A 22,479-nucleotide genomic window follows, 5' to 3' on the forward strand; every position below is an offset into this window, starting at 1 on the left:
GGATGCTGCCACTTTGCAGGGGTCTGCTGGATTAGCAGATGAGTTTGCTTTAACTCATAAGGTTAAGTTTATCCCGAATAAGAGATTCCAAAAGAGTAGCAGGGATCACCAGGATAAACCAGAAATTAAAGCTGGGACTAGTGACAAGAGTAGGGATGAAGGGAAGCAGTTGAAGGAGAAATATGCTGGTCTTACTTGTTACTGTTGTAAGAAAGCTGGTCATATGATGGCTAATTGTTGCCTCCTGGGGGAGAGAAAGGAAAAGGAGGCAGTCCTAAATGCCTGTGTTCAGTATGTTGAAGCACCTGTAAATCCACAGGGTTCTGAACATTCTGTTGAGGCTCAGATAAGGATTTGAGAGGCCTGACCCAGTTAAGAAGAGATTTGATTATTTTATGTCAGATGGGATTGTATTATTAAAGGAAGGGTCAACCCCGGTACCACTGAAAATTGTATGAGGTACAGGGGCTTCTCAGTCACTTATATTGGACAGCATTTTAAAGTTTGGTGATGAAACTGAAACTGGTGAGATAAATCTTATTAAAGGCATTGGGGGCGGTGTCGTTTCTGTGCCATTGTACAAGGTAACTTTACAGTCAGGGTTGGTTTCGGGACCTGTTAAGATTGGATTGTGTTCCAGTTTACCGGTGGAAGATGTTACTTTGCTGTTAGGGAATGACCTGGCAGATGATAAAGTAGTACCTGCAGTGTAGTTGACAACTAAGCCAACCACGGACTACCCACAGATGGATTTTAACATTTATCCTTCCAGCGCAGTAACTCGAAGTATAACTAAAAATTCAGCCGACGCAGACAGTTCTGTGCAGCATGATTCTGATACCCATGATAGCCACAATCGGGATTCCGGTAATAATGACTTGTCAGGGACTTTTCTGCCTTCATTGTTTCAACAAGATTCAGGTAGTAAGTCTGATGAGAAAGATTTATCCCTGTCTAGGAAGGAGTTTATAGCAGAACAGAACCGAAACCCTGAGATTGAAGCTTTAAAAGAAACAGCTCTCTCAGATGATGATATTAAGAAAGTGCCAGTAGGGTATTATCTCAAGGATGGAGTGTTAATAAGGAAGTGGAGGCCACCTGCTATACCAGCGAGTGAGGAATGGGCAATTGTTCACCAAGTTGTAGTTCCTAAAGTTTATAGGGCTGAAATTTTAACTTTGCCCCACAGTATGCTCTTAGGTGGCCATTTTGGAGTGAATATAACTGTAAACAGGGTTATGAAATAATTGTACTGGCCTAATTTCAGGAAAGATGTGACCTTTTGCAAACCTGTCACACTTGTCCAGCTGTGGGTAAACCCCACCAGGTCATCCCAGTGGCCCCACTGTGGATTATACGTGCATTCGGTGAACCCTTTTCTGAAAGGATTGTGTTGGCCCATTGCCAAAGACTAAAGCTGGCCATCAGTACCTGCTAACTACAAAGTATTATGTGTACTGCATCCAGATTCCCAGAGGCAATACCTCTCAGAAATATTAAAGCTAAAACTGTCGCCAAAGTTCTTACCAAGTTGTTCTTTTTTTTCACTTCTTCTGGATTGCCTAAAGAAATCCAGTCTGATCAAGTAAGTAAATTTACACCTGGATTATTTCAGTAGGTAGTTTTTGAACTAGGAGCTGAACAAATAACATCATCTGCGTACCGTCTGGAATCACAATGGCTGTAGAAAGTTTTCATTCTGCACTCAAAACAATGATTAAGACATACTGTGTTGAAAATGGAAAGACTGTGATGAAGGAATATATTTGTTTTTGTTCTCAGTAAGAGAGTCAGTACAGGATCACTGGGGTTTAGTCGACTTGAACTTCTATTTGGTTGTAGACTGAGGGGACCTTTAACCTTGTTATAGGAACAGTGGATTGATGGGGATGTACATGTTAACTTGTTAGACTATGTTTTGAAGTTCAAAAATAAACTACACCAAGCGTGTAGTCCAGTGAGACAAAACTTAAAGATTTCTCAAAATAAAGTGTTGGTTTGATAAACGGGCTTGCGAAAGAAAATAGAAAGTGTGGGATAAGGTGCTTGCCTTATCTCCAAAGTTGACGAATCCACTCCAGGTGAAATTCAATGAACCGTATGAAATAGGCTCTCAAATTAATGATGTGAATTATGTTATTAAAACACCCGACTGACGTAAACTAACACAGGTTGTACACATAAATATGATAAAGCCTTATTTTGACAAAGACGCACCATCTGTGAGTGTTGTTGTCAAAACATCTGAATCTGGTAACCCTGAGAATGAAACAATTGACTCGTCTGAGACTCTTTACAAGCCAAACAAGGTCGCAGTTAGGCTAATGAACTCTGTTGTTCTAGAAAACATTGATAACAAGTTGTCTCATCTGCAGCCAAAGCAACAACAACAGCTGAAGGAATTAACTCTGAAGTTTAAAGATTTATTTCCCGATGTTCCCAAGCAAACCACGGTCGCAGTACATGATGTAGATATTGATCAAGCCAAACCTATTAAACAACACCCATATCATATGAAAGTAGAAAAGTGTAAATTGGCTGAGCAAGAAATTGAAAATATGCTGGGAAATGGTATTATTAGTCCTGCAGCATCAGATTGGAATCACCCTGTGTTATTGTGCCCAAATCTGATGGCAGTGTTAGATTTTGCACTGGCTATAGGAAGGTAAATGCAGTAACAAAAACAGATGCCTATCCTATCCCTAGGGTGGATGATTGCATCGATAAAGTTGGAAAAGCTAAATTTCCAACGAAGATTGATCTGTTGAAATGGTATTGGTGTGTTCCTTTGATGGACAGAGGTAGAGAAATGTCTGCGTTTGTGACACCTTCTGAGTTGTATGAATACAATGTTTTGCCGTTTGGAATGAAAAAATGGTCCAGGATCATTCCAGAGAACGTTTGATTCTGTAATTCGAGGGTTAGACCACACAGATGCCTATATCGATGACTTAGTCACAGGGAGTGACACTTGGGAAGAACATATCTCTGCAGTAGAGAAGCTGTTTGACAGGCTTTCCCAGGCCAGCCTTACATTTAGCTAAGAGTGAATTTTGCCATGCCACTGTGACCTATCTTGGCTATGTTGTAGCTCAAGGCAAGTGGGCTCCTGTTCAGGCAAAAGTCCAGGCAATTTCTCAAGTTCCTATTCTGACTGCTAAGAAGGCTCTTAGAAGGCTTCTGGGAATGGTTGGATATTATCGTAAGTTCTGTAAGAACTTTGCTTATACCGCCCTTCCTCTGACTAATCTCCTCAAGAAGGGTAAAATGTTTGTTTGGACCGAGCCTTGTCAGGAGGCATTTGATCGATTGAAAGCCATTTTTATGTCATTAACCTGTACTCAGGGCACCTGACATTACAAAGCCATTTTCTATAGCTGTGGATGCCAGTGATGAAGCTGCCGGGGCAGTGTTATTACAGAAAGATGATGATGATGTTGAACAGCCTGTAGCTTACTTTTCGAGAAAATTCAATGAGCATCAAAGAAATTATTCCACCTTAGCGGGCTCATTGTTGACATTTAAGAAAAACCTGGACAGGTATATGGATGAGAGGCGTTTGGGTTGATATGGCCCAGGTGCAGGTCAGTGGGACTAGGCAGAAAAATGGCTCGGCACAGCCAAGAAGGGCCAAAAGGCCCGTTTCTGTGCTGTAATGTTCTATGGTTCTTAGAGAAAGAGTTGTTGTCACTCATCTTGGCTTTGCGGCATTTCGATGTCTGTGTTTGCCCTGTGCAGGAACCTCTTGTAGTTTATGCTATTGTGATAACGCATATAAAATCCACGGACAATATCATTGCCGATTGTCTTTCCAGATGCTAAGCTCACAGTTTTAATAGTGAAGCAGAATCTGGTATCTGTAAACGCTTCTGCAATGTGTTACATGATAACCGTATGTGTATTGTTTTATATACTGTAGTTTGCAGTTAAAATTTTGCTCTTCGAGATCAAGAATTATTTTTTGGGAAGAGGGGAAGTGTTATGAATCCCTAAGTTTCGTTTGCTGTGGACTGTCACTTTAAGAGAGTGCCTGAGTGAGGTGGGGACTAACAATGACGTCAGCCGCTGACTTTCTCAGCTCACTTTTGATTTTTACAGAGAGAGAGCTCAAGGAGGCGGGACTGTCTGACTTGCAGCTTGTTTACATTACTCGCAGTTTGTTTCGTTTTAAGCGAGGACAGACACTCACAGTCAGAAGGACGCAAAGAAAGAGAACAAAAGGATTTAGACAAGGAAGCTAGTGGCAAAGAGTCACTGTTTGGAACTCTCCTCTGCCCACAAGGGTGGTTTGATTATCGATCCAGTGCACATCGAATGTGTGCCTGTCACAACGAATAATACACAGGAGTGGATTTTGTTTGGGGTATCCTGTGGAGACCACTTATGTGTTAACCCTTGCCTGGGTATGTGGTGTGGCGATTCACTTGAAGACGATATCCCTGTGACAAGTCACTTTCGGTGATAATGCGTATGTGTATTTGGAACGACAGATAAAATCTACGGCGACTGTTATCTCATTTTACCACCGTGGAACATGTGGAATTCAACGTAATTGCCTTCTCTCTGCATTTACCCTGGATTACAAGTCTCTCTCTCCCATCCCTTATTCCATGAATGAACTAAACTTTCATACCTAACCATCTCAAGACTCTAAGCCTAGTTCTCCACCCCCACCCCCCCAACAACGAGCTCAATAGTTTGGGAGTTATATCTACACACACACACACACACACACACATATATATATATATAGATAGATAGATATACACATAGCACTGTTAACTTTTGTTTATCTTGCCTAAGTTACTAGATTATAAGAAGATACTAATGAAGATAGTGGTTTTAACATCAAAACCAGACTCCAGGTGCAGTCTATTGCTGCTGGTTCGTTTCTGAAGTGTTTTGGTTCATAACAAAATGCTAGAATCTTTCCTGTCATACCCTATGATCGTAGCTTATAACTCTTACCCCACCAGGTGCTGCAATCAATTAAACCTCTTGTTGTTCTAGCAAAAACTGATTCCTGGAAAACTCAGTGAGGTAGAAGGTGCAAGATAATACATAACAATGAAGTCAAATGTTACGGGAAACTTTACTGATATACTGTACATCATTGCCTCAGTCAAAGTAAGAATTATAAAGATCAATTGTTTAATCACATATTGTGTACGGTTTGGTATTTCGGGGTACAGTACTGATTTGTAACAGGGGACACATCACGCAGCATCCACCCAAATGAGATTTCTTTTCTAGGCTGGGGGGCTATGACCCCCTATATTAAGTTGCTAGCCAAAGCGATATTTACATAAGGTTAGATGACTCAGTGAATCACTTCCCACATTCACAGTAGGTGAACAGCCTCTCCCCAGTGTAAAAGTCAGTGATGCACATTTAGTTGATTTGGCTGAGAGAATCTCTTCCCAAAGACCGAGCAGGTGATCAGACTCTACCCAGTGTGAATTCGCTGGTGTCTTCATAGTTGAGATGACCGAGTGAATCCCTTCCCACATTCTGAGCAGGTGATCGGCCTCTACCCAGTGTGAACTCGCTGGTGTCTCTGTAGTTGAGATGACCCAGTGAATCCCTTCCCACAGTCTGAGCAGGTGATCAGCCTCTACCCAGTGTGAACTCACTGATGTCTCTGTAGTTGAGATGACCCAGTGAATCCCTTCCCACAGTCTGAGCAGGTGATCAGCCTCTACCCAGTGTGAATTTGCCGGTGTCTCTGTAGTTGAGATGACCAAGTGAATCCCTTCCCACAGTCTGAGCAGGTGATCAGCCTCTACCCAGTGTGAACTCGCTGATGTCTCTGTAGTTGAGATGACCCAGTGAATCCCTTCCCACAGTCTGAGCAGGTGATCAGCCTCTACCCAGTGTGAACTCGCTGATGTCTCTGTAGTTGAGATGACCCAGTGAATCCCTTCCCACAGTCTGAGCAGGTGATCAGCCTCTACCCAGTGTGAATTCGCTGGTGTCTCTGTAGTTGAGATGACCAAGTGAATCCCTTCCCACAGTCTGAGCAGGTGAACGGCTTCTCCCCAGTGTGAACTCTCCGATGTTCCTTCAGTTGAGATGACCAAGTGAATCCCTTCCCACAGTCTGAGCAGGGGAACGGCCGCTCCCTGGTGTGAAATCGCTGATGTACCTTCAGTTGAGATGATGAAGTGAATCCTTTCCCACAGTCTGAGCAGGTGAAGGGCCGCTTCCCGGTGTGAGCTGACTTGTGTACCAGTAGCTGGGATGACCGAGTGAATCCCTTCCCACAGTCTGAGCAGGTGAATGGCCTCTCCCCAGTGTGAACTCGTTCATGTAGCTTAAGATTAGATGAGCAAGTGAATCCCTTCCCACAGTCTGAGCAGGTGAATGGCCTCTCCCCAGTGTGAACTCGTTGATGTACCTTCAGTTTAGATGAGCAAGTGAATCCCTTCCCACAGTCTGAGCAGGTGAACGGCCTCTCCCTAGTGTGAACTCGGTGATGCTCCCTCAGTTGGGATGAGTAAGTGAATCCCTTCCCACAGTCTGAGCAGTTGAACGGCCTCTCACCACTGTGAATTCGCTGGTGTACAATTAGGGTCCATGACTGAGTGAATCCCTTCCCACATTCTGAGCAGGTGAAAGGCCTCTCCCCAGTGTGAACTCGCTGATGTACCTTTAGTTTAGATGAGCGAGTGAATCCCTTCCCACAGTCTGAGCAGGTGAATGGCTTCTCTCCAGAGTGAACTGACTTGTGTAACAGTAGTTCGTATGAATGAGTGAATCCCTTCCCACAGTCTGAACAGTTGAACGGCCTCTCACCAGTGTGAACTCGCTGGTGTGCAATTAGGGTCCATGACTGAGTGAATACTTTCCCGCAGTCTGAGCAGGTGAAAGGCCTCTCCCCAGTGTGAACTCGCTGATGTACCTTTAGATTAGATGACCGAGTGAATCCCTTCCCACAGTCTGAGCAGGTGAATGGCTTCTCCCCAGTGTGAACTGACTTGTGTAATAGTAGTTCGTATGACTGAATGAATCCCTTCCCACAGTCTGAGCAGTTGAACGGCCTCTCACCAGTGTGAACTCGCTGGTGTGCAATTAGGGTCCATGACTGAGTGAAACCTTTCCCACAGTCTGAGCAGGTGAAAGGCCTCTCCCCAGTGTGAACTCGCTGATGTACCTTTAGTTTAGATGACCGAGTGAATCCCTTCCCACAGTCTGTGCAGGTGAATGGCTTCTCCCCAGTGTGAACTGACTTGTGTAACAGTAGTTCGTATGACTGAGTGAATCCCTTCCCACAGTCTAAGCAGGTGAATGGCCGCTCCCCGGTGCAAAATCGCTGGTGAGCCATTAGATCAGATGACTGAGTGACTCCTTCTCCACAAATTCAGCAAATGACCAGCCTCTGCCCAGTGAACTGACTGGTGTGTCCACAGGTGGGAAGATGGACTGAATCCCTTCTCGCACACAGAACAGTTGAATGGCCTTGCCCAGTGGGTACTTGCTGATGTACCTTCAGTTGAAATATCCGACTGAATCCATTCCCACCGTCTGAGCAGATGATCGGGTCCCGCCTGTGTAAGATGATGGGTGTGCCAGTCACACAGATGATCTACTGAATCCCTCCCCACAGTCTGAGCAGGAAAGATGATCGAATGAATCCCTTGTTCCACTTCTTAAATATCTGGACAGTGACAACAAAACTAGTGTGTTGTGTTCACGATTCCCGCAAATTCCTCGTCATTTGTAACCTGTAAAGAGATTTACAAAATCCATCAATGGATGTAGGACATTTCAGATGAGGTCACTTGAGTTGCCAAGGTGTGATCTATCATCACACTGTTACAGTGAAGTTCAACACAAGTTGGAGAGAGAAATCATCTTCTAACTGGGCACAGTGATGGTATCTGGAATGACCATCAAACTCTCTAATGCTCTTCCTGTCTCTATAAGAATGGGGCATTTCTGCCATCTCCAATCTGTGACCTGGCTCAGTTTGACTCTCTCCATTGGTATTATTCCCTGTTCCCACTGAGCTGCATGGGTTCCTGGCCCCAAAGTAACTGAAACATTCTCACACAAATAGCTGGCAGTGCATTCCATGCACCCACCACTCTCTGTGTAGAAAAGTTACCCCTGACATCCCCACGGTATCTATTTCAAATCACCTTAAACTGTGCCCCCTCATGTGAGCCATTTCAGCCCTGGGAAAACACCTCTGGCTATCCACAAGGTCAATGCCCCTGATCATCTTATACAACTAAAAAATGCTCTCATAATGAATGAAATTATGCGTTACTTTGAGGATTTGTCAGAAGTATACAGAATTATGAGGGTACAGATAGGGTAAATGCAAGCAGCTTTTTCCTCTGAGGTTGGGTGGGATAACAACTAGAGGGCATGGATAAGTGAGGAAGGTGAAAATTTAACAGGAACATTTGGAAAAGCTCTTTACTGAAATGGTTGTGTGAGCATGGAATGAAATGCCAACACAAGTAGTGAATATGAGCTTGGTTTCACCATTTAAAGGAAGTTTGGATGGGAGTCTGGATGGTAGGGGTATGGAGGGTGATGGTCTTGGTGCAGGTACATGCATTGGACAGTTTAAATGTTTTTTGTTTTCGGCATTGACAAGATGAGCCAAATAGCCAGTTTCTCTGTGAACTGTTCCACACTTCTATAACAGAGAAGCTAGACAAACTTGTTTGGAAGGGAAAAGGTAGGAGTGACAATGGAGCAGCAATGGCTGGAGTTTCTTGGAGCAATTCGGGAGATAAGTGATCGATATATCCCAAAGAAGAGGAAGCATTGGAAAGGCAGGAGGACACAACTGTGGCTGAAATGAGAAGCCAAAGCCAACATAAAAGCCAAAGAGAGGGCAAACAAAAGAGCAAAAGCTATTGGGAAGCTAGAAACCAACAGAAGACAACCAAAGAAAAAAAAGTCAAATGAGCTCAGAGCGTGGAAAGATGATTCATGAGTCAGTCATTAATGAGTCTTGGTAGCACACAACAGTCTGAGGCATTTATAGGAACGAAATATCCAGGGCCTCAATATCTCCTGAAAGCCGAGTTTCCCTGAACCAGTTACGTTTCAACTTTCATTTTGTAAGGCATGTACAAATTCTATAACCTCAAAATTTCACTTCTCAAGGCCTCCCACTTACTAAGTACTCCTTTGTGAGAAAACAGCCTGTCCCAATCCACACTTGTCAGATCCTTTCTGATACCATCAAAATTGACCTTTCTCCAATTTAGAATCTCAACCCATGGTCCAGATCTCTCTTTTTCCATCTTTATTTTGAACTTCATGTCATTATGATCACTAATTTCTGTCACCAGCCCTGATCATTGCCTAACAGCTTATTGCACACTTCTTCGTCAGGAATTCTACGTACCGATTATGGGCACATTTGAGAAACTCTACCCCATCTAGTCCTTTTACAGTATGGGAGTCCCAGTCAATATATGGAAAGTTAAAATTACTTACTGAATAACTTTTGTTCCTCTAAATCCCTCAGACTATTGGGTGCAACCACGTCCCAATAATGTCTACAATATCATAATTCCCTTTCCTGAGCTCATCTCGCTTTCCTACGATGCTTCTTGCATTGTGATATACACAGCTCAGCACATTCATCGCACCATGCTCAACCATTTGATTGCTGACTCTATCTGAGGTCTGAACAACATCTGACTGGTGTCAAGAAAATAAACTCTCCCTCATTGTCACAAAAACAAAGGAGCTGATTGTGGAGGACAGGAGGAGCAGAGACACAGACAAGGGTGTCACCCTGGGGCTAGTGAACAACCGACAGCTTCCCCAGTTTCTAAACCCCCCAGTGGTGGGCACTTAATCTGGACTCCACTGCGTTTGAACCAATTCCGCCAGTGGCCGACTCTCATGTGACTCTGTGCTATGACCCTACGGGGTGCGTCACTGAGGAAAGCCAATATTATGCACCCCTCGAGGGACAGAAGTTCCCAGTCACAGTGATTGGAGAGGTTAAAGGAAGAGCGGGCAGGGCATTACTGGCCGAAGCTCTGGATTTCCTTTGGCAACAGACAGGACTGGTGGTTCCCCATACCACCGATAGGGTTTGCCCTGGGTTCAAGCCAAAGAGCCTATGGTTCCTTGCCCACACCCTGACAAAACAAGCCTCCATCACTGAGAGAGACTGGCAAGACGTGGCCGCAGTCCAACCTCAATACTGGAAGGAGTCGGAGGTGAAGACGGGACATCTGGTAAGACACTCTTTTAATATTGACTGAACGCAAGACGCTGTACCACAGCTCTGGGCAATTTCAGGCCATGGTTGTCCGCACCGACTGCCCCCGTCTGAATCACCCTCAAAGAAGGACAGACTCTCCCATCCATTCTGCAATACCCCCTCAAGCCTGAGGCAAATTTTACGAGGATGGAAGCTCTTTTGTGGATCTATCAGGAAACCGATATTCTGACTATGCGATAGGGACGGACAGTGAAGTAATTGAGCAGGCCTCTTTTGAAGCAGCTGTCTCCGCCCAGAAGGCTGAGCTGTATCCCAGCAACAGACAGAAGTGGGAAGGTTTACACAGACTCCCGTTATGCATTTGGAATTGTACATGACTACGGGGATCTCTGGGAACGTGGGGATTCCTCACTTCCTCTGGCCTCCCCATTAGTAATGCCACCTTTGTAAACAACTTACTCACCGCTCTACAGCTACCTCAAGTTTTGGCTGTTATTAAATGTGCAGCCCATGCCCGCATGTCTAACCTGGTCACTAAAGGTAATGCTTTAGCAGATTAGACAGCAAAAGCTGTGGCAAAATCCTCAGAAGTTGTAGTCCCCTCGGGTTCCCGTCAAACAACCTTCCGTGACTAAAGCAGAACGGATTTGCCAGACATGAGGGAGGTACGTAGTTTTCAGGGGGATGCCTCTGAGGAGGAGTGAAAACTGTGGTCCCAGATGGGGTGCCAGAAAGACCCCGACCTAGGTTTTTGGATCACCCAGCGGGACAGGTTTGTGTTCCTACACAGTTTTTACCAATATTGGTTGATTATATACATAATTGTACACACCTGGGAAAGGAGGGTATGGTTGGTAACCTGTACCCTGCACACTGGTCTACAAGTTGATTTTATTGAATTGCCTAGAGTACATTGCTATAAACACTGCTTAGATATTATAGATGTGCTCAATAGATAGATTGAAGCTATTCCAACTACCATCAATATTGCTGTGACTGTTGTGAAGGTATTATTACGGGAAATAATTCCCAGGTACAGCCTGCCAGAGATGCTGAGCTCTGACAATGGCCCACACTTTGTGGTGAAAGTAAACAAATGGGTATGTAACAAACTAGCTATCAAGCAACAATTCCACTGTGTACACCACTCACGGGCCGCTGGCAGAGTGGAAAGAGGCAACGGCACTCTGAAGAGTAAACTGGCCAGACTAACAGCGGAGACTGGACTCACTTGGTTGAAGGTTCGACCATTAGCCCGATTCCACATGAGGGTTACCCCATAGGGGAAAACAGGGCTGTCACCAGCTGAAATCATTTCTGGACGGCCCATGAGGACACCCTGGGAACAAAGTCTCAGGATTAAAGGCAAAGTGAATAAGAATAAGGAACCTTGGTTCTCGATGGATATTGGAACTCTGATAAAGGGGAGAGAGATGTATGACATGTGTAAGAAACAGGGAGCAAAGAAGATACTTGAGGAGTATAAAAAGTGCAAAAAAAACTTAAGGAAGAAATCAGGAGGGCTGAAAGAAGACATGAGGTAGCGTTGGCAGTCAAGGTGAAGGAGAGTAAGAGCTTCCACAGGTATATTAATAGCAAAAGGATAGTTAAGGGATAAAATTGGTCCTCTTGAAGATCAGAGTGGTTGGCTATGTATGGAACCAAAAGAAATTGGGGAGATGTTAAATGTTTTTTTTGTGTCTGAATTTACTAAGCAAACTGGCATGGAATCAATGGAAATAAGGCAAACAAGTATTGAGGTCATGGAACCTATACAGATAGAAGAGGAGGAGGTGCTTGCTACCTTGAGGCGAGTAGATAAATCTCCAGGACCTGACAGGGTATTCCCTCGGACCATGAAGGAGACTAGTGTTGAAATTGCAGGGGCCCTGGCAGATATATTTAAATGTTGTTATCTACGGGTGAGGTGCCAGAGGATTGGAGGATAGCTCATGTTGTTCCCTTGTTTAAAGAAGGCTCAAAAAGTAATCCAGGAAATTATAGGCTGGTAAGTTTGATGTCGGTCATGGGTAAATTATTGGAAGGAGTACTAAGAGATAGGATTGACAATTGTTTAGACAGACAGGGACTTATTAGGGAGAGTCAACACGGCTTTGTGCATGGTAGGTCATGTTTAACAAATATATTAGAGATTTTCGAGGAGGTTACAAGGAAAGTGGATGAAGGCAAGGCAGTGTATGTTGTGGACTTCAGTCAGGCCTTTGACAAGGACCCGCATGGGAGGTTAGTTAGGAAGATTCAGTCACTAGGTATACATGGTGAGGTAGTAAATTTGATTGGAAATTGAGAATGGGAGAAGTCAGAGAGCAGTAGTGGAGGATTGCAACTCTGAGTGGAGGCCTGTGACTAGTGGTGTACCACAGGGATCAGTGCTGGGTCCATGGTTATTTGTCATCTATATCAATGATCTGGATGATAATTTGGTAAATTGGATCAGCCGATTTGCTGATGATACAAAGATTGGAGGTGTAGTGGACAGTGAGGAAGGTTTTCAAAGATTGCAGAGGGATCTGGACCAGCTGGAAAAATGGGCTGAAAAATGGCAGATGTAGTTTAATACAGACAAGTGTGAGGTATTGCACTATGGAAGGAAAAACCAAGGTAGAACATACAAGGTAAATGGCAGGGCACTGAGGAGTGCACTAGAACAGAGGGATCTAGGAATACTGATACAAAATTCCCTAAAAGTGGCATCACAGGTAGATAGGGTAGTAAAGAGAGCTTTTGGTTCATTGGCCTTTATAAATCAAAGTATTGATTATAAGAGTTGGAATGTTATGGTGAGGTTGTATGAGGTATTAGTGAGGCCAAATTTGGAGTATTGTGTGCAGTTTTGGTCACCGAATTACAGGAAGTATATTAATAAGGTTGAAAGAGTGCAGAGCAGGTTTACAAGGATGTTGCCAGGACTTGAGAAACTCAGTTACAGAGAAAGGTGGAATAGGTTAGAACTTCATTCTTAGGAGTGTAGAAGAATGAGGGGAGACTTGATAGAGGTATATAAAATTATGATGGGTATAGATAGAGTGAATGCAAGCAGGCTTTTTCCACTGAGGCTAGGGGAGAGAAAAAAGAACCAGAGGACATGGGTTAAGGGTGAAGGGCGAAAAGTTTAAAGGGAATATTGCGGGAGGGGGGAGCTTCTTCACAACTGGGTCTGACTGGTACTGGCATAACTGGTTCTTCTGGGCAGATTCAGTCTCACTCCCAACTATTTCCTACTTTCCTTTGTGATGGTACGTAATGTCTAAAGGACAAGTGTTTGAGTAAATGAGACTCACCAACTTTCTCCTGACTGAATCACTGGAATCTCCGAGTCAGATGGGTTCTCTCCAGTTGATGCTCTCAATCCTCGGGCTGGTTCACTTGTTGCAGTTCCCTCGTCTTCAGTCGTGGTTTTTCTTCCAATAAATCTCTCACCGCAGGTCTAACTTTAACATGAAAGATAATGAAGCACGTTAACAATGAAAAGGAGGACCAAACATTTCTGCTTAATGTTACTAGGAACAAAACTCACTGAAATTTAAACGTTGAAGGCAAATATAATGATCTCAGTGAACAATCTTTTATTGTCCCTCACACATCACAAAACAATATGGGATAAGAAGGAGCCATCATTCAGTCATGGTAAGACACAAGACAGAGGAACAGAATCAGGTGATTCAATCCATCTGGTCTGTCCCACCACTCAACCATTCAACCAGGGCTGATTTTTAATCCAACACCATATTCCTGCCTTCCTCCTGTAACCCTGAAGCTACTCAGCAATCATCAGTATATGAATCTTCACAAATATACCCAAATGGCAGCCTTAAACAAATTCTGCAGCAACAAATTCCACATATCAGACATCTTTTGGCCAAAATTTTTTTCTCATCTCAGTTTTAAAGGGAAGCATCTTTATTCTGAGACTGTGCTGTCAGATCACAGACTCTCTGTCTAATGGAAACATTCCCTCCACGTCCACTGTATCCAGGCTTTTCAGCATTCGGTAGGTTTACTTAACCATACATCTCCCACCACCCCCACTGTCCCTCTGAACTCCATTGAGCACAGGTCCAGAGCCATCAAATGCTCCTCATATATAAATCCGATCATTCCTGAGATTATTCATGTAAACCTTGTTAGCAACAACTGTACTGAACACATTTCCAGGAATAACAGACAAATCGGTTCCAGGATAATTTACAGGGAAAAGTTGTGCTTCCTTTACTGTTATACTATCACTCCATTTCCAGGTGAAAACAGGACCATTTCAGGAAATTTGTATTACAGATCCTAGGATACAGATCTTGTCTTGTCTATACTGGACCGGCCACCGTCGCTGGACTATGAACGTGCAGGAGTAATGTGTGGCTAAATGCCTTGCTGAAGGACACAACACGCTGCGGGGAGCTGAGGCTCGAACCATTCTCCCCCTAGACTTCCCAGTCCCTCGGTAAAGCAGGCAATGAAATCAAAGATCCCCACAACCTGGGACGTTCTCCTTTCTCACCCACCCCAGTCCGGGAGAAGACACAACAGCCATAAAGCTCCAGGACAAATGTGAGGAGCCTCAGGAAACGAGGAGAGTTCGGGGAAGTTAATGGCACTCAGTGGGCAAAATCACACCACGTCATCTGGCGTCACAAAGCGGAGGGCGGGGCGAGTCTGCGGCACACAGCCTCACGTGACCTGTCGGCGGGACTTCCATTACAATTCTGCGGAAACAGACAGCCTGGGCTCCTGGTTTGGATCGTTCAATGCAGATTAAGTGAAGTCGACACATTTCTGACGAGCCCAGATAATTGGAAAATAAATGAGTAACTGGCCCTCAGTTCGGGGCTCACGGCCAACATCGGATCTCCCCGCTCGGGATCGGTCTCAATACTCACCAATGGGAAAGTGATATCTTCGGCCCGCAGACAGTGATCCCGACGGAAGGACGAAAGTCTTTCCCGTACACAGACGCGACGCACTTCAGCTCCGAGCGGAGAGGAAAACACCGTCCACCCGGAGACTGTGAGCATGCGCGAAGAGATTGTTACATCATCGGGAGGCGGGGCCTCGGAAACAGACACGCAGATGCTGCCCATTTGCGGTTAAATGGGAGGGGCAAACGGGATCACGTGTCAGGATTGATTGACCGCATCCCCCCAGGCAGAGACTCCGGCTACTCATTAGTCTGAGGAAAGAAGCAAACTTGCCGCTCACATCTCCTCTCACCTTAAATGTATTAGACATTTCAACCCCCGGGAAAAATATATCGTCTGTCCACTCTATCTATTCCTCTCGTAATCTTAGAAACGTCCATCCAGTCTCTCCCCAGCCTGCGCCGCTCTGGAGAAAACAACACAAGTTTGTCCAGCCTCTCGTTATAGCTCATGCCCTCTAATCCAGGCAGTGTCCTGGTAAACCTCTTCCCCGCCCTGTCCAAAGCCCCGACATTCTTCCGAGAATGGGGGCGACCAGAACTGTATGAAACACTCCAGATGTGGGCTAACTAGTTTTATAAAACTGTGTTACGAACTGTAACGTTTCAGAAACGAACCAGCAGCAATAGAGTTCACACTGGAGTCTGGTTTTGATGTTAAAACCATTCTCTTTATTAGTATCTACTTATGATGTAGTAACTTAATGAAGTAAAGGAAAGTTAACAGTGTTATGTGTATATATGTGTAAATATAACTCCCAGACTATCAAGCCTGAGGGAACAAAGCTCAGAGTCTTGAGATGGTAAAGTAGGAAAGTTCAGTAATCCACGGAATAAATAATGGTGGAGAGATATTTATAATCCAGGGTGAAACGTAGAGAAACGGCCGTTACATCAAAATAACCGTTGACGAAGTTCTTATCCGTTGAAACCGTCACAGACGAGTTATCAGCGAAAGTGACCTGTCACAGGAATACCGTCTTCCAGGGGTTACCACACAACATACCCAGGCAAGGGTTAACACAAGATATTCCACAATCCACTCCTATGGGTTATACGAAGTGACAGCCACACACATTCGTTGTGGTTCCGTGTACCGATGTTCAACCCACTCTTGTGGGCATAGGAGAGTTCCAAGCCTCAGCTGCGACTAACTGAAGCGATCAGCGTTTCCAGTCTCTCTTTCTCTCTCTCTTTAGACTGGCCGACTGCCTGTCTGCAGATCGCTCTCTCTCTCTTATGGTTCAGTCCACAGTCAGCGCTGTCAGCCTGTGACTGACGTCATAGTCCCGCCTCCTCACGCCGGCGCTCTTACAGAAACAGTCACAGTACGACAGCAGGCTCGTAACAGCCGCAACACAACTTCCCGAATTTTGAACTCAATGCTTCAACTAATAAAGACAACCGTGCCATTTGCCTTCTTAACCACCCGGTCAATCTGTGCAGTCTCTTTCAGGGAGCGATGAACCTGGAGTCTAAGATCCCTCTGATCATCAACACTCTTCAGGATTTTACATTTAACAGTGTACTGTCTCATACATTCGACCTACCGAGCTGCCAGGATGATCATCACTAATCAAATCTCACTGAGATTTCCCAGGTCCTGTTGAATTTATTGCCAAGTGCACAAGTACGGGAAGATACAGGTACAGAGAAACACTGACTTGTGGCAACATCACAGGCAAGTACATTCAGATAACACACGGAACACAAATTATACGATTCTCTGTCAGTAACAATCTGTAAATATGTTTTATGTCATTAACAATATATAAAATACATTAGGTCATGATCAATATTAAAATGTGCATTTTGTGTCAATAACAGTCTTGGAAATGTTGAATTTGGTCCCTGTCTCCAATCCTCCTGTAATCCACAACCAGCTCCTGTGTTTTTGTCACAATGAGGGAGAGGTTGTTTTCTTGACACCACTGTGTCAGGGTGATCACTTCTCTGTCGGCTGCCTCGTTATTCTTTGAGATTAGGTCAGTCAGTATAGTGTCGTCAGCAAATTTAATTAACAGATTGGAGCTGTGGGTGGCGACACAAGTCATGGGTATACAGAGAGTAAAGGAGAGGGCAAAGAGACACCCCTGTGGGGTATGTGTGCTGAGGGTCAGAGAGACAGAGGAGATGGAGCCCACTCTTACCACCTGCAGGCGATCTGACAGGAAGTCCAGGATTCAGCTACACAAGGCAGGGTGAAGGCCGGGGTCTCTGAGCTTCTTGTCGATACTTCACTCCTTCGTACGGCTACTGCTCTGCCCATGACTGCAAGGAACTGCAGAGAACTTTGGAGAGCAGAGAACATCAGAGAAACAAGCCTCCACTCCATGGACTCTTCCTACACTTCCCCTGCCTCGGAAAAGCAGGCCATGTACTCAAAGACCCTCACAACCTGGACATTCTTGCTGCAAACTCGCTCCCCCATCGGGGAAGAGATACAAAAGCCTTAAAGCGCGCACCACCCGGCTCAAGGAGGGATTCCTGTCTGTGTTTATAAGACAAATGAATGATAAAATGTACTCGGCCTCGCAATGTAACTCGACGTGACTCTGCACCATATGTCTCGTGATTGTTTTGCCAGTTTCATTTTTCATTTTTAGAATCTTTTTTATTGATACATGCTCTTCTACAGCTATAAAATGATTCAAAACGTCAATAGATTAATATGTATACAATTAATAAAGCTGAAAAAAACTGATCGTAAAATATAAAAATGCCAAATATATATATAGAAAAATAAGGGAAAAAAGTACCCCATCTACCTCGGAAATAAACCCAGTAACCAAAAAAAAAGGGGGAAATCCGTTAGCAATGAACCCTCCGGAGCAATACGTTTGACCATCATCTAAATTTTTTAAAAAAGAATCATCAACCGTCATTTCATATTTATAAAAAAATAAAATTGGACGGAAACCATATAGCATAATTCAAATTAAGTGATAATATTTGGCAAAAGAACCCCATCTTCTCTCAAAATCGAATCGAGTATCAAAAGTTCTACTTCTATTTTTTCCAAACTAAGCCATAACATTCCTTGAGAAAACCATTCAATTAATGTAGGGGAAGAAATATCTTTCCATTTTAATAAAATATCCCTTCTTGTCAGTAGTGTAACAAATGGAATTACATGTTGATCTGAAGATGAAATATCCTGAATATGATGTAGAGCTATTCCAAATAGAACAGTCAATCTATTAGGTTGTAAGTTCATTTTCAGAGCTTTAGAACTTGCAGAAAATAAAGATTTTCAAAACGATTTTAATGAAGAATATGACCAGAACATATGTGACAAAGTAGCTACTTCAGTTTCACATTATCACAGCATTTGTCTGTAGTAGGAAATATTTTAGATAGTCTCTCCTTTGTAAATTAATAACGGTGAACAGTATTAAATTGAATTAAACAATGGTTGGCACATACAGAAGAAGAATTTACGTTTTTCAAAACTCGAAGCTAATCTTCTTTAACAAGGGTCATATTAAGTTCTCTCTCCCAATCTTGTTTAATCTTTAGTGATAGGTTCTCCTTTTGTAACAAAAATAAATTATAAATTCTGCTAATAGAACCTTTCACTAAGGGATTCAATTTCAAAATGGTATCCAACAAATCAGATTCTTGTAAATATGGAAACTTAGGTAAACATTGTTGTAAAAAATGTTTCACCTGAACATATTTGAAAAAAATGTGTACGAGCGAGAGGAACTTTGTTAATTAACTCTTCAAAGGTCATCAATCGACCATTACACAATAAATCTGTAAAAGAATGGATCCCTTTATTTGTCCATAGGAGAAAAATTGGGTCAGTTCTTGATGGTTTAAATGGAAAGTTTCGATATAAAAACTATACAACGTAAATTGTTTAAATTTTTTTTAAAAAATTACGAAACTGAACCCAAATCCGTAGGGATTGTTTAATAACCGGGTAAATATTTAAATTTGGAATTTTAGAGAGCTGTAAAGGTAATGGAGCTCCTAAAACTAACGTTAAATAAAATTGTTTAACAGCTTTTAATTCCAATTCAACCCATAATGATTTTTGGTTCTTATCAAGCCAATATAACCAAAAATATAATTGTCTAATATTCACAGCCCAATAATACAGTCTTAAATTCGGAAGTTCAAGTCCACCATCTTTTTTTAGAATTTTGTAAATGATACTTATTAATTCTTGGTCTCTTATTATTCCAAATAAAGGAAGAAATAAGAGAGTCAATTTGATCGAAATTTGTTTTAGTTAAAAAGATGGGTATATTTTGGAAAATATATAAAAATCTAGGTAAAATCATTTTCACAGCATGAGTACGACCTATTAAAGAAAAAGTAAGTGGATTCCATCTAGAAAATTGTTGTTTCATGGAGTCCATTAAAGGAACTATATTCGCTTTATAAAGATCTTTATATTTTTTAGTAATAATAATACCTAAATATCTAAATATATTAATTATTCTAAAAGGAATATCATTATATATACTAACAAGGACATTTAATGGAAACAATTCACTGTTACTCAAGTTAAGTTTATATCCTGAAAATTTACCGAAATCTTTAAGTGTTTCCAAAGGATTAGGAATTGATTCCTCAAGATTTGAAATAAAAACCAAAAGATCATCTGCTTAAAGAGAAATCTTATGTATGGTTCCATTCATAGAGATACCATGAATATTTTTAGCTTCACTTAGTGTTATAGCTGAGGGCTCCAATACAAGATTAAACAATAAAGTGCTTAATGGACATTCCCGTCTAGTGCCACGAGAAAGTGAGAAAAAAGAAGAGCTGCAGTTATTAGTAATGGCAAGCTCAAGGACGGCTTCCTGTCTGTGGTTAGAAGCCAAATGAATGATAAAATGGTCTCGGCCTCACAATGTAACTCGACGTGAACCTGCACCATATGTCTATCTGCACTGCACTTTCTCTGCAGCCATAATACTTTGTTACAGTGATTGTTCTGTCGTATATCAGCTCAATGGACTGTTGCAATGTATCGATCTGTTCGGATGGTACGTCAGGCAAGATTTTCATTGGAAGTTCAGTACATGATGATAGTAAACAAATTCCCCATTTTAATTGTGCGGAAATATTAGACAGACTGAGCTTCTGCTCTGGAGCCACAGAAGGAAACTGAACTGTTGTCATTTCTGAAATGAACTGAAATGTTGTCCAGCCTCTCGTTATACCTCGTTCTCTCTAATCCAGGCAGTATCCTGGGAAACCTCTTCTGCGCCCGGTCCAAAGCCCCGGCATCCTTCCGAGAATGGGGGCGACCAGAACTGTATGAAACACTCCAGATGTAGTCTAACTCGTTTTATAAAACTGTGTTACGAACTGAAGCGTTTTAGAAACGGACCAGCAACAATAGAGTTCACACTGGAGTCTGGTTTTGATGGTAAAAACACTCTGTTTATTAGTATCTACTTATAATACAGTAACTTAACGAAATAAAGTTAACAGTATTAAGTGTATATATGTGTAAATGTAACTCCCAGACTATCGAGCCAGAGGGATCAAAGTTTAGAGTCTTGAGATGGTAAAGTAGGAAAGTTCAGAAATCCACGGAATAAATGACGGGAGAGAGATATTTGTAATCCGGGGTGAAACGTAGAGAAAAGGCCGTTACTTCAAAATAACCGTCGACGAAGTTCTTATCCGTCGAATCCGTCCACAGACGAGTTCTCAGTGAAAGTGACTTGTCACAGGAATACCGTCTTACATGGTTACCACACAACATACCCAGGCAAGGGTTAATACAAGATATTCCAAATTCCACTCCTATGGATTGTACGAACTGACAGCCACACACGTTCGTTGTGGTTCTGTGTACCGATGATCAACCCACTCTTGTGGGCACAGGAGAGTTCCAAGCCTCAGCTGCGACTAACTGAAGCTATCAGCTTTTCCAGTCTCTCTCTCTTTAGACTGGCCGACTGCCTGTCTGCAGATCGCTCTCTCTCTCTCATGGTTCAGTCCACAGTCAGCGCTTTCAGCCTGTGACTGACGTCATAGCCCCGCCTCCTCACGCCGGCGCTCTTAAAGAAACAGTCACAGTACGACCGCAGGCTCGGAACAGCTGCAACACAACTTCCCGACTTTTGAACTCAGTGCTTCAACTAATAAAGACAACCATGCCATTTGCCTTCTTAACCACCCGATCAATCTGTGCAGTCTCTTTCAGGGAGCGATGAACTTGGAGTCTAAGATCCCTTTGATCATCAACACTGTTCAGGGTTTTGCATTTAACAGTGTACTGTCTCATACATTCGACCTACCGAGCTGCCAAGATGATCAGCACTAACCAAATCTCACTGTGATTTCTCAGGTCCTGTTGAATTTATTGCCAAGTGCACAAGTACGGGAAGGTACAGGTACAGAGAAACACTGACTTGTGGCAGCATCACAGGCAAGTACAGTCAGATAACACACGGAACACAAATTGTACGATTCTCTGTCAGTAACAATCTGTAAATATGTTTTATGTCATTAACAGTATATAAAATACATTGTGTCATGACCAATATTGTGTCATGATGCCTCGTTATTATTTGGGATCCGGCAGATCAATGTAATGCCGTCAGCAAATCTAATTAGCAGATTGGAACCCGCCACTGCAGCCCCACAGTGCACTATGTACTGATTGCAAAGCTACGAAATTGCATGTGAATAGCCTCCCCTCCCCCAACTCCACTCTTTCTGCGTCACCAGCTGACTGGGACATCTCACATCTCGCTGCCTCCGCCAGGACATTAAACTGTGAACAACTGTGGTCAGGGACTGATCTCTGGGGTACTCCAAACGCTACCTCCTTCCAGTCTGAAAACGACCCACTCATCCAGACACACACTGCCGGCAGTTTATTGATCTCCAACGAAAAAGCCTAATCACCTACTCCAGATGTTCAATACCATTGCTGACTCTGAGTTTACCACCGTCAAATGCCGGGAGGGACATAATAATCAGAAAATCTCTAGTCACAGCCGTGTAAATAAAATGTGATCTCAGTGGGTGTGTGGCGCATGCTCAGAATGCGAAGGAGACAGACAAACTGAGCCAAGTCACAGACTGATGAAGGGGAGGAATGATCCATTTTGATACAGAGAGGGAAGCAGAGAGTTTGATATTGTGCCTGATTCCGGAACTGTGGCCAGTTAGAAGATGAAGTCTTGTTCCTCTAAATTGTTTTGAGATGTGACAGTCTTTTAATCAGAAGGCACCATGGAGACTAAAATTATTTCAGTTGAAATGTTGTCCTTCACCCACTGACTTGCTTTGTAAACGTTTAGCAGTGTAGGAAAGTCAAAGAATTTGTGTATGGGAATCTCGAACACAACAGCACGTTAATTCC

The 22,479-nt window shown here is 43.1% G+C and overlaps 2 protein-coding genes across 3 annotated transcripts in view; both read right to left on the bottom strand.

Moving 5' to 3' along the window:
- The window catches only part of LOC140720325 (NACHT, LRR and PYD domains-containing protein 3-like), a 510,894-nt gene that overhangs the window by 114,439 nt on the left and 373,976 nt on the right, over window positions 1-22,479 (bottom strand). The gene's annotated exons all lie outside the window — the stretch shown is intronic.
- On the bottom strand, window positions 5,074-15,231 carry LOC140720382 (uncharacterized). 2 transcript variants are annotated; one of them, XM_073035261.1, is made up of 3 exons: window positions 15,100-15,231; window positions 13,507-13,652; window positions 5,074-7,724 (listed from the first exon to the last, which is right to left on the bottom strand). In XM_073035261.1, the coding sequence occupies exon 3, from the start codon at window positions 7,322-7,324 to the stop codon at window positions 5,951-5,953; it is 1,374 nt and encodes a 457-aa protein (XP_072891362.1). In that variant the 5' UTR covers window positions 7,325-7,724; window positions 13,507-13,652; window positions 15,100-15,231; the 3' UTR covers window positions 5,074-5,950. The 2 variants fall into 2 exon arrangements, with proteins under 2 accessions (XP_072891362.1, XP_072891361.1); XM_073035260.1 differs by having other exon boundaries at window positions 13,507-13,656.

This window comes from Hemitrygon akajei, unplaced genomic scaffold (assembly GCF_048418815.1).
Source record: "Hemitrygon akajei unplaced genomic scaffold, sHemAka1.3 Scf000041, whole genome shotgun sequence".
Classification (NCBI taxonomy): Eukaryota; Metazoa; Chordata; class Chondrichthyes; order Myliobatiformes; family Dasyatidae; genus Hemitrygon; species Hemitrygon akajei.

Bases quoted from the DNA above. Each gene is read 5' to 3' on its own strand.
- LOC140720382 (XM_073035261.1), bottom strand. From the start codon at position 7,324: ATGGCTCACCAGCGATTTTGCACCGGGGAGCGGCCATTCACCTGCTTA.